Genomic DNA, 13,543 nt, shown 5'->3' with positions numbered 1-13,543 from the left:
GGAGTGGTTATAATTGGTTTTTAAGTCTGTAATTTGCTAGCAAGTTGTGATAGTGTGTGTAAACGTTTTTCCTTCCTTGAATTAGAGGAGTCCAACCTAATTGATTTAGTCTTGTCTTGTGTTGATTTTGATGTAATCTTGTGATTTATGGAATGAAAATATATTTAATTGCTTAGCAAAAAAGATGTAGTGAAAATTGAAAGGGGGAAATAACATAGGAGTTAGTGCATACTTAAAGGGCCATTATTTATTTATTAGAAATAGTTTTCTAGACATTTAACTCCCTTGACATCATGGCATGTATACTTATGCCTTCCCCTTAACTTATTTATTCTTATAACAATTCTAAATGCTCGCTACTCGCTAGATAGCAAGCACATGATCATATATATTAAGCCACTTTATGCTAGTTTAAAAGTTATGCTAAGTGCTCCACGATCGTTTATGGAAGCAATCAACTCTGTCCCAGTTTCAAAGTCATCGAATTCAGTTGATTGGCCACCCCTGGTTCTCAGCTTCTCTTCTATCTCATTCCAATTGGGGTTGGCATAATTCTGTCTTGGGCCACACTCAGCATATACCTGCCATAATATATAAATGACTTGTTAAGTACTAGAAAACTGAGCTTAACTAGGATCCTTTTTTTCTGATAAATGATACTTCCATTATTTTTATTAAGTGACGTTTTAGCTTTTTAAGATTTTGATATTGTTGCTTTAAATATATTGAGAAATAAATGTGAAGTTACAATATTATGAAAACATTGTTAGATAAAAAATAGTAAAGATTTTTTTTTAAATAATTTTAGTTGATTAATCTAATAGTTATTTATCACCAAAGTCAAAATCTCTAAAAGGTGAATGCATCACTTCCGTATGTCTCTTTATAATTTATATATTTCTGTGCTCGCTAACCTGAAATATAGACCTTTAATTAATTTAATTATCAATAAGTAAAAGATATATAAAACATTGACCATTTATATATATGTTGAGACATATCTAATAAGATGGTCGCATGAGTACTATGTTTTATCTTACGCTATAAGTCACCAATGACAATAAAAATAAGTTATGTAAATAGTGCAAGAGTATAAAGTGTGTACATAAAAAAGAAATAGATGGATTAGTAGTTAAGATTATTGTAGATTCTCAATCTCAAATCGTCTCTTGAGTTAATCAATACTAGCATTTGTTTTCACGCTATGCGTGCGTGTCATATTAACGTCTCTTTTCTCAATTAGTTATTCATTAATGTTACAAAAAATTGTAAATAAACATTTGTAGTTATTTTTAATTCTTTTAATTTGATTTTCTTAAATCAATATAATGTTTGATTAGTTTTTTTAGTTATTTATTCATCATTATTCAAACACAGTATTGAGTGAAGGAAATATAAAGCAGAATAAAGTTTGTGCTCAGATAAAGTAGAAGAATTTGTATATTAGATTCATTACCTATGCATAAAAAGTCAGAAAATATATAGCAGAATCCACCAACACATAGCCCATTTAATTTGTCATCCATATACACGTTCATGCAAGTTACTAACCTATCGTGCAAAGGTTATATTTGTATGCGAGTTTTCACTTCTATTGTGTTGCCTCTAGGATTTCTTTATGGCGATTTTATTTTAACATCTACTTGAGAGCATAGAACTTTTGGAACTTTTGTTGATTTGATTATTATGTTGATATATAATAATCAAATGGGAGCTACATACAGGAAGTAATTCTACAGTTGTTGTGAACACTTTGGCATGTTCTCCCCAATTAATCTTTAGTTCAGTTCAGTTTGATTCAATTTACTTCAATTCAATTCAATTCAGCTCTCGACAATATTTTTACTCTCACATATCACTATTTATTTCATTCAGTTCAGTTCAGTTCAATTTAATTCAGTTCAATTCAGTTGTTTTATGCCGAAGAGAACAGGCCCTTAGTCTCACTAATTCATTTGATATTCTAGCTATTTTAGTCTGCTTTGGATCCTATGTTTTTCCCATATTTTTCCTCCTTGCATGTATATATCCCAAGTTAAAATTGTATGACCATCTTTGATCTCCTCTTTTCACAAACATATAAACCTTCATATATTAGAAAAAGTTTGTATAAGAAATACACATTTAATTTGATCACTTTTAAGTATATATTTCATCCGTTTATCAATAAGTGACATGTTAGAATTAAAGCTCGAAAAAGAGCTCTCGGACCAAACCGGGCGACTCTCGCCCGATCGAGCGAGTTGCAGCGAAAGCTGTTTGCTCTCATGCCCGACTGAGTGGAGGTCGAAAGTCTCCAGATTTGATTTCCCCTTGGATTTCTTCTTTGTAACCCCGACCCCTCCCTTTTATTGTCGTCGTTTATGGACGATTATTATTTGATTTATGTTAGCCCATTACTTCCCTTGATTATGGGGGTTATCAATCCTTCATTATCATGAGTTCAATTGAATTGAATAAAATCATTGGATTCCTTTGAGCCCTTTGATTTCTTTGGGTGGTTTACCTCTTCCTCTATTCCTATAAATAGCATTTTTCTAATAATTGAGACACATCGCTCTCTTATCTTCCTTTCCTCTCTTTTGGGCATAAAATCTAGTAACTCCATCTCAAATAAACCCAAGAATGTCATTGTGTATCGAGAGTTGTGTAAACCTTAGGGAATGTATCGGTGAATACAATTGTACACCCCGATTGCGCCGAATCTTATTTTCAAAGCAGTGGTTTGTTTACCACGGCACAACAAGTTCAAAAGTTTTGAATGTTCTCTTGTTCTACATTTAGCCTTAAAAACACTTATTATTTACAACATGACACACTTTCCTTATGTAAAAATGTCACAATTAGTGACATCAAGCTTGAAATGGAAAAAATTATTCATTTTTATTACAAATATGCCATTATAAAAGTAAGAAAGAACTACTACTTTTATGTTTCACTCCTTTTATTACCTTATTTTTTGTGATCCCAACTTTCTCTCTATATTTCTTATTTTTCCTCCACTTTCTTTATGTTTCATTTATTAAGAAATGAAATAACAATATAGTTCTAATGACTAGTGAGGGTATTTGGGTGAGGTGAACAAATCGATCCTCGAGTTTTAGCATCTCGTACAATCAAATACTATCATTTTGAGGACAATATTACCATTCACATCAAGACATTGAAATTCTTCAATCTTTTTAAGTTATTCTTTTCTATTTATTAGCTTTGAAACAATATAATTCCAAGAAGCTAATAATGTCATTTTCATCCAAAAACGTATTAATAATTATGTTCATGAAATATAGACTAGTGACGTAATCAGTAGTAACTAAATCAGACTACAGTTGGTAAATTACTAATAAGAGATATTATAACACACCTTATAAATATTGTTGGTGAAGATCCAAGCAACGAGCCAGGCAGCGTTGTTAGTGAACCTCTCATATACAATTGCGGCTTTGGAGCCATTTGGACCAATTCCATTGTGCACAAAGTCCCTAGTTTCTAGAGGATTAAGATTAATAGGATAACTTCCAGCGACTTGCCCGGACCAATTTTGATTCCGATATAAGTTCAAGCGTCCGTCTACTTGATTCTTGATTTGGGCTTGAACTCGAACGTTTTGTTGTTCTGCAGCCATGCTTATTTAATCTGCAAAAAATATATCTATATATAACAAACAAATTAAATTATGTCATCATAATGTAAGCTGTGTTCAACTAGCTAGGAATACTACTTAGAGCTTCACGAGTGGCTTAAACTTGCTCCATTCTATAATCATTGGATAGGGGCGTATTTTCAATCTTTTCCCCCTTAACGAAATGTTTACGCAATTTCTTATATTGTACTTCATCCATTTTGTTTAATGAAATGTTTTGACTTGCTAACTATAGGAATTATTTAAATCTAAATTATTTTCTTGTAATAAAGTGGTTAGTAGTTAGTTACAAGTTAGTTACAAGTTGGTTATTCTTCTCTCTTCCATCTTGTATATAAGCTATTTTTCAGCTCATTTGGAGATTATGAGTGTATGTTACATTCTCCAACCTTTCTTCTATTCTCTAAAATCAATCTAAATGTTGTTGATTTCTACATGGTATTAGAGCGCTAATCTCAAGTTGAGATTGAGGTTTCACTAAAATTGGTGAGTTTTACCTAAAAATTGTTGCGAAAATTTCTTGCGATTACAGTTGCGAAATTTTCTTGCATAAATCTCGTTCAATTTTTTGTGATTGTGTGAAATAATTAATATGGCGTTCGAAGAAGGATCTATGAATAATGAAGGTTCGAATAATGAAGGTAATAATGGAGGTAATCATAGAGAAGGCAACAATGGAGGTAATCTTAATCCTTATTTCATTGCAGCTTCTGATAATCCAACTTCTTCTCTAGTTGATATTGTATTCAATGGCGTTAATTTTGTTCGCTGGAGTAGAAATGTTAGGCGTGCCTTAATTGCGAAGAACAAAGAAGGTTTTGATTAATGGTGAAATCTTGAAACCTTCTGTAACTAATAAGGATTATCATAAATGGAAGTGTGCTGATTTCATGGTAGTTAGTTGGATTTTGAGTTCCATGAATGCTGAATTAGCTAATGATTTTGGATATATAGATACAGCTATTGATTTGTGGAAAGAATTAACTGAAAGATTTGGACAATCGAATGGTCCATTAATCTATCAGTTAAAGAAAGAAATTGATAACCTCAAACAAGAGAACATGACTATGGTTACTTACTATGGAAAATTAAAGAAGTTGTGGGATGAAATGAATAGCCTCAGAGCTTTTCCTTCATGCATTTGTGGTGCATTAAGTACTTGCAGTTGTTCTTTTTTGAAGAAATTGGTTGAATTTGAGGATGAAGAAAGGATGATGAAATTTCTTCTTGGTCTTAATGAAGGTTTTGACAATACTGTTACTAATGTATTATCAATGGACCCTCTACCTGGTATAAATAGAGTGTTCTCTATTACTCAACAAATAGAGAAGCAGAAAGAAGTAAGTAGCATGGTAGCTGATAACAGTGCTATGATTAGTAGTGCCATGGATACTCAAGCTTACAAAGGAAATAGTTATGTGCAAGGAAAGAAGGACTGGAGAGAGTTAAAGAAAGAAAAGATGAACAAGCAATGTAGTCATTGTAAAGGAAAGGGACACACTGTTGACCAATGTTTTAAACTCATTGGTTACCATGAATGGTACAATGCCATCAAAGCTTCAAAAAGCAATCAGCCTCATGGTGCTAGACTTGCTGCAAATGTGTATTCTACACAAGAGATGGCTGGAACTGACCCTCTTGACAACACAAATGATGTTAATGGAGTTAATTCTGATATGTTAAATGTTATTTGTCAGGAAGTCATGAAAGCTATGAAGGGTAAACAGGTTCAAGTTGGAGATTCCAGTGGTATATCTTGCTCTTATGCAAATTATGCAGGTATTACATCTCATTCTTTTAACTATCATGTGAGTAATTTATTTGTGGATTGTTAATTCCAGTGCTTGTGATCATATGACATATGATGAAAGTGTGTTGATAAATAAAAGAATCTTGCATAAACCAATTAAGGTTTGTTTACCAGATGGGAGTAATAAACATGTTCATATGATAGGTGATGTGGTTTTAAATGACAAGTTGGTGTTGTCTGATGTTCTTTTAGTGAAAGAATTTAAGCACAATCTGTTATCTGTTGGTAGATTAATTGAACAAAATGGTGTTCAAGTGAATTTTACAAGACATGGATGTTATTTCCAGGACCCTTCTAGGTCTGAACTGATTGGTGTTGGGACCAGAACAAATGGTTTATACTATCTGACTAGCTCAGCTGATTTCAAAAGTTCAAGAAGAAATGCTGGTGCTTATGAAGCTGTTGGTTGCAACACAATAGAAAATATAATTGATGTTGTAAATGATGTAAATAGGCTTAGTTTGCCAAATAAAACTGCAACTAGTGTGAGTCAGAATAAGAGTAATTCTAGAACTCAACTAGATTTACTTCATGCTAGACTAGGACACCCTTCTTTGTCCAAAATGAAGCACATTGATATTGATAATTGCAAAGGGCTTACAGAATATAATTATGGTGTCTGTTATAGCTCTAAACAACATAAACTCCCTTTTACAGGGAGTAGTAGTAGAGATCTTGCATGCTTTGATTTGATTCACCTGGATTTATGGGGTCCTTACAAGGTAAAATCATTGGATGGTGCTTCATATTTTTTGACTATCTTGGATGACAATAGCAGAGTTACATGGACTTTTCTATTGCATAATAAGTTGCAAGTTGAAAAGATAATAAAAGATTTCTTAGTCATGGTGGAAACACAATTTCAGAAGAAAGTTAAAAGAGTAAGATCTGATAATGGGACTGAGGTAGTGAAGGAATCTTGCAAAAGAGTGTTTGTTGATAAATGTATATTGCATGAAAAGAGTGCTCCTTATGTTCCTCAACAAAATGGTAGAGTTGAGAGGAAGCACAGGAGTTTGCTAAAAATTGCAAGGGCATTGAGATTTCATGCTTGTCTTCCAAAGAAGTTTTGGGGAGAATGTTTGCTCACAGCCACTCATTTATTGAACAAACTTCCTTCTTCTGTCTTGAACTGGAAAACACCATTTGAGGTAATGTTCAATATTGTTCCTGATTATACTAATCTGAGAGTGTTGGGCTCTCTTTGCTTTGCTTATAATAATTCTCTGAAAAGAGAAAAATTTGATTCTAGAACTAAAAGATGTTTGTTTCTTGGATATCCTGCTAGTCATAAAGCTTTCAAGTTATATGATCTTGATACTCATAATATATTCATATCCAGAGATTTTGTTTTGTTTGAAAGTATCCTTCCATATAAAATTTCTCATCATGCTGCAAGTTCACAAACAATTCCTTCACAAATGATCCAGTTTGCTTATGATAATTCTGATGCTGACAAAATTTCTTCTCCTACCCAAAATTCTCTTAATACAACTATTTCAGAATCTTCACATAATGATCCTACTCCTAATTCTTCTCCTATTTCTTCTTCATCTCACATCTCTATCCCTACCCACATTTCTGAAAATACCATACTACAGTTCCTTCTGTTGTTCTTGATACTACTTCTTCTGTTCCTCTTAGAACATCTTCTCGAATTATTACACCTTCTCATGCCTTTCAGGATATCATTGGGGGCTATATTCCTCACAAAAATATCTCCACTTCAGAATACACTCAATCCTTATCTTTCACTGTTAATTCTTCTAACCTTAAACCTAAACACTACAACCAAGCTAAAAATGACCCTAATTGGGTTCTAGCTATGGAGAAGGAACTTAATGCTCTTGAGAGCAATGATACTTGGGAGCTTACTTACTTGCCTAAGGATAAAAAGGATATAGGTTCTAAATGGGTTTACAAAACCAAATTAAACCCTGATGGCACTATAGAAAGGCATAAAGCTATATTGGTGGCTATTGGATACCAACAGATTGAGGGACAAGATTTCACTCAAACTTTTTCTCCAGTTGCTTAACTAGCCACTGTGAGAATTGTGATAGCTCTTGCTGCTATAAGGGGTTGGCATTTATGTCAATTAGACGTTAACAATGCATTTTTACATGGCTTCATTGATGAAGAGGTTTATATGATCCCACCTGCTGGGTATACTGAGGCTAAGCCAGGTGAAGTTTGCAGGCTTAAAAGGTCTTTATATGGCCTTAAACAAGCCTCTCGTCAATGGAATAAAGAACTTTGTGCTTTCTTACACACCTTGAAGTTTAAACAATCTACCCAAGACTATTCTTTGTATACCAGAACACAAGATGGAGAGTTCTTGGTTATTTTAATCTATGTTGATGATATTCTGGTTACTGGTACTTCCAAGTCTCAAATTGAAGATGTCAAGCTTGCTTTAGACAAGGCATTTACTATGAAGGATCTTGGGGAACTAACTTACTTTCTTGGCATAGAAGTTCATAGAAATGCAAATGGGATTTTTCTTTCTCAAAGAAAATACATCAAGGATATTCTGGTTGATGCTGGTATGGAAGAATGGTTTGTTGCTCCTGCTCCTTTGTCTACTGTTTTGAAATTATCTCCTGAAGTTGGTGATTTACTTGATACACCTGATGTGTATAGAAGACTTGTTGGCAGACTCTTATACTTGGGCATCACTAGACCAGACTTTTCTTACTCAGTGTAGCATCTAAGCCAATTTATGCATTCACCAAGAGTTCCTCATTTAAAGGCTGCCCTACATGTTCTAAAGTATCTGAAAGGTACCTTAGACACTGGTTTATGGTATTCTGCTACTTCAGATTTTAATGTCACTGCTTACAGTGATGCTGATTGGAGCTCTTGTCAGTTTAGTAGTAGATCTCTTAGCTCATATGCAGTCTTTATTGGTTCTAATCTGGTTTCTTGGAAGACTAAGAAGCAACAAAGTGTGAGCAAATCATCTGCTGAAGCCGAATATCGAAGTATGTCAGCTATAGCCAGTGAACTAGTTTGGATTCAAGGCTTACTTGAAGATCTCCAAATTCTTGTTTCTTTGCCTATTACTCTCTATTGTGATAACACCTCAGTAGAGCACTTGGCTAAAAATCCAATGTTCCATGAGAAGACTAAACACTTAAAGAGAGACATGCATTATATCCGTGAACAAGTTGTTGCTGGTTTCATTCAAACAGCTCATGTGTCCAGTGCAAATCAACTAGCAGACATTCTTACTAAGTCTCTTAATTCTTCTCATCATCAAGCTTTATCTGCCAAGCTTGGACTCATCTCTAAAGTCCAGCTTGAAGGGGGGGTATAGGAATTATTTAAATATAAATTATTTTCTTGTAATAAAGTGGTTAGTAGTTAGTTACAAGTTAGTTACAAGTTGGTTATTCTTCTCACTTCCATCTTGTGTATAAGCTGTTTTTCAGTTCATTTGGAGATTATGAGTGTATGTTACATTCTCCAACCTTTCTTCTATTCTCTGAAATCAATCTAAATGTTGTTGATTTCTATACTAACATACTACTTTGACTATTAATACCTCATATTGGATTCGTGGCCTCCTTCGATAAAAGATAGTCCATAATTTGAACGATTAAATTCTTCCTTCCCATTCATGTGAATTCTAGTGCACAATTCTAAGAAACAAAGGGCTCATGCTCCCCCCCCCCCCCCCACAAAAAATGTGAAAAGTTTATATTTTGAAAAAATATACATTGATACTAATTCTCCATCAAATTATATTATAACATTCATTTTTTTTATAGTAGCAAAAAAAACCTTAGTTAAAATTAATATATGTAAAGTCAAAATGTGACAAGTATACAAGAACGGACCAAGTAAGTCATAAAAAATAATCCACAACCATTTTACAAGAAAGTTGAAAATCAATTTATAAAAGGAAATTTATATTCCTATACATTATACAATATGCTAAAAATTGTTGATCATGTGCTCATGTCAAATACGAAACACAATTGCAAGAATTATAGAATGGGGGGATTAATTATGTATTTATTCGTGTATAATATGGGCACATAAGTTTTTTACAGCTCAGAAGCTTCAAAATGGCAGTGCATAATAAACGTTAATTTAATATCTCAATTGGTGAAAAAAAAAAGTTGATCTTCTATCTGTAAAAAAATGAGGTGTGTCAAAAATTTATTAAAATGGTCTTTTTTTACAGATCTAAAAAAAAAATTGTTGGTATATAATTTTATTTTATTTTGCTTAGTATTTTCTAATTATATATAGGCATTTAAAGATTTGCGAGGTTTATTCTCCCCTCCCTGAATAACAACAAGGGTCAGCCCACTGAATGGCCTCCATTTGCTTTGTATCCTCACTGATCAATCCTATGATATATCGTATACCACGATTATTAATCACAAAAGGAGGAAAAAAAAATGCATTTATTCCTACTTCTTTCAAACTTTGTGTGAAGGAAATGTGTATAATATCCTAACACTTATTATTGAGCTCCTGTCATTTGGTAATACAGGCTTCATATCTTTTAAGAATGGGGCTACTTCCTATGAAAGCCAAATGCATCGCCCCATGCCCTCAATGTTGGAGGCCCAACGTTTATATTGGCTTAAACTACAACAATGATTACCTGTCATGACGAATAATATATTATCTTATGAAGGATAACATGAAAATACCTCTTTACATGAGAAATGAGAATAAATTTCAACTATACGAGATTGGATTAGAGTTACAACACTTGTTCAATTAGTGTTACACTCCAAAAAAAACTCCGAGCTCAAAAACCGATTTTTTTTTCGATTTTTTTTTTTTTAGTTATATCACTTGTTCATTAGAGTTATAGTGCGTAAAATCTATTCTCATTTCTCATGTAAGTATACATTTTATATAAATTCACTTATATATATATCACATGAAAATGATCCTTACATGAGGAATGAGAATGAATCTCAACTATACGATTGGATTAGAGTTACAACACTTGTTCATTAGAGTTATACCCTGAAAAATTTTGAACCCAAAAAAAATAAATTCTGAGTTTTTTTTTCTCTAATATTCTTTTTTTAGAGTTTCATCACTTTTTCATTAGAGTTCATCACTTATTCATAAGAGTTATAGCGGGTAAAATTCATTCTCATTTCTCATATAAAATTTATTCTCGATCATTTCTCATGTAAGTATGCATTCTCATATGAACTCACTTCTATATATACTAGCATTCTATGCACGCGATGCGTGCGTCGATTGTTTGAGTTTGGGCCTGTTCTTTTCGGCATAAAACAGCTGAACTGAACTGAACTGAACTTATCAAAGCTGAACTGAACTGAACTGAACTTATCGGAGCTGAACTGAACTGAACTGAACTTATCAGAGCTGAACTGAACTGAACTGAACTGAACTGAACTGAACTGAACTGAACTGAATTGAATTGAATTGAATTGAATTGAATTATATTACATTGAAATAAATTGAATGTAATAAATATATAAATAATATTTTAAACAATAATAATATGAATATTAAATAATAATTATAATGATAAGTAATAATAATGAATAATCATAATAGTAGTATTTTGAATATTTTTAAATGATAGTTATAAATAAATAATATTAATAATCATAAATTAATAATAATAATAATAATTAATGATAGTAATGATAATTAATAATAATTATTTTATATTATTTGTATTAATATATTAATACTTGACGATGATATATAATAACAATAATATCTAAGAAGTAAATTAATATTACTATTTTAATAATTATATTTAGTAACTTAAAAATATTTAGTAATAAAAATAATGATTGGGTTGGACCGCGAAATAACAATAATAATTAGAAACAACAATAATAATAATAATAATAATACTTAATAATAATGATATATATTTAAATAATAATAATAATAATAGTAATTAGTAAAATAAATTATACCAACATAATAATAATAATATTTAACAAAATGGTTATAAAAGAATAGAGCTGAACTGAACTGAACTGATCTGAACTGAACTGAACTGAACTGAACTTATTGGAGCTGAACTGAACTGAACTGAACTTATTGGAGCTGAACTGAACTGAACTGAACTTATTAGAGCTGAACTGAACTGAACTGAACTGAAAATAAGCTGGGGAGAACAGGCCCTTTGTTCTTAATAAATTTCATCTGAATATAATTTTAGAAGTGTGACTTATAATTATTGTTGTACAAACTAATGTAAAGTGCTTAGCAATTGTTATGAATATTTACATGTCAGGTCTTATAGTCAAATTAAATTTGTAATTTTTTAAATTCAATTGTCATTTTTCTCATTGTATCGGGTTACTTTGTTAATGTTTATTTAGTTTAATTTATCATTAGAATTTTGATCCCATCTTTAAATTAGGAAATGATATATTGTAGAAAATTTGAATATCCAATTATATGTTTGGCTAAGGACAAAAAAGACTTTTTAAAGGGGGACACCATAGCTCCCCCGTTGGCTTATATAATAGAGATATATATAATGAATACTTACATGAGAAATGAGAATGAATTTTACGCGCTATAACTCTTGTGGGTAAGTTGATGTAGCTCTAATGAAAAAGTGATATAACTCCAAAAAAAAAAAATATTAGAAAAAAAAAATATTTTTGGGCTCAAAATTTTTAGGGGGTATAACTCTAATGAACATGTGATTTAACTATAATCCAATCGTGTGGTTGAGATTAATTCTCATTTCTTATGTAAGGAACATTCTCATGTGATCTTGTCCCTATATATATATATATATATATATATATATATATATATATATATATATATATATATATATATATATATATATACATATATATATTGTTGGACATTTTATAAATAAACACGAAATTAAGTTTACCAAGTTAGTTCAAACATATACTTATTTTGTTATCTATTTCCTCTGTTTCAAAATATCCAATTCATGAACTAATTTTGACAAGCCTTCTCTTACCATTATATAAGAAAAAACATAGTCAAGTGAGATCTTGTCAAATACGTCTCAACACGAGGATTTTAAATATCAATTTTTTATAATTTTTACTTATACGCAATTAGAGATATTAACGTTCAAAAAAGGGTCCGGACTCCGGACAAACGTGAAAAAACAAACCGTGCAACTATTTTGAAAGGGATGAAATATATATTAGCAAAAGCATAACAATTGAAATGTTCTAGCTATAACCACTGACCACATAAGGCAAAGTGTAACCGACAGGACATTCATGTTCCGAAGTGTACTTATATCAGGTAATGGTTTTTTTGTAGGGAGGTAATGAAATCTTTGGACACTGATTTATCTAGGGCATAATAATTGCTTACTAAATCCTGTAGGTCAAAGCTTAGCACCAAAAATAGATCTCCATATAGAAACCAATTAAAAAATATAATGAACAAATTAACTTGGAAAATAGAACTCACTCGTGAGGATAAGACTTGTTGCCTGCACTGTACTCTAATCTGGGCGTATGATTTGCAAGCTGCAGCGACCAAATTACCAATCGCATATTTATAGACGCTGAGTTCGGACTGTCGGAGATGATATACTACTCTTTTTCCAATACAACCAACAATTTTCCTTTATCTTCCTTTTTGCTCCTAAATCTTATCCTGTATGTTTTTTTAAAAAACAAATTATTAAAAAAATTCAAATGGACTCGGTGCACACTACCTTAATAATGTATACCGAGTTGGTAAGATATTAACTTCATATTGTGAGTTCTACATAAATAAAGTGAACTTATATACAATATAGTATATATTATTAACGGAAAAATTAAAATGTTTTGACATACAGAAAGATCTAAGTTGCATAGTATATACCATGGCACGTGTTCTAACATATGGAATGATTTAGTTTTTGCATGATATAGTGAGTGTCTAAATGATATAACAAGTTTCTGCTTGATATAGTGTGTGTTTGAATGATATAGCGAATTTCTGCATGATATAGTGTGTGTCTCATTGATATAATGAGTTTCTTTATGATATAGTAAGTGTGTCTGAATAATATAGTGTGTTTCTGCAGGATATAGTGTAGGTCTGAATAATATAGTGGGTTTCCGCATAAT

General features: G+C 31.6%; 1 protein-coding gene across 1 annotated transcript; it reads right to left on the bottom strand.

Moving 5' to 3' along the window:
• Window positions 1–228: 228 nt before the first annotated feature.
• On the bottom strand, window positions 229–13,050 carry LOC104896151 (uncharacterized). Its single transcript, XM_010682860.4, has 3 exons — window positions 12,894–13,050; window positions 3,365–3,636; window positions 229–581 (listed from the first exon to the last, which is right to left on the bottom strand). Exons 2-3 carry the CDS (start codon window positions 3,623–3,625, stop codon window positions 402–404), a joined length of 441 nt encoding a protein of 146 aa, XP_010681162.2. The 5' UTR covers window positions 3,626–3,636; window positions 12,894–13,050; the 3' UTR covers window positions 229–401.
• Window positions 13,051–13,543: the final 493 nt, after the last annotated feature.

Source organism: Beta vulgaris, chromosome 6 (genome assembly GCF_026745355.1).
Source record: "Beta vulgaris subsp. vulgaris cultivar EL10 chromosome 6, EL10.2, whole genome shotgun sequence".
In the NCBI taxonomy this organism is placed as follows: Eukaryota; Viridiplantae; Streptophyta; class Magnoliopsida; order Caryophyllales; family Amaranthaceae; genus Beta; species Beta vulgaris.
Note: the sequence above shows the minus strand (reverse complement) of the source record. Positions and strands in the feature narration are given on the sequence as shown.

Bases quoted from the DNA above. Each gene is read 5' to 3' on its own strand.
- LOC104896151 (XM_010682860.4), bottom strand. From the start codon at position 3,625: ATGGCTGCAGAACAACAAAACGTTCGAGTTCAAGCCCAAATCAAGAAT. The intron at 582-3,364 runs GTGTGTTATAAT...ATATTATGGCAG, and splicing joins TCACCAACAATATTTATAAG to GTATATGCTGAGTGTGGCCC.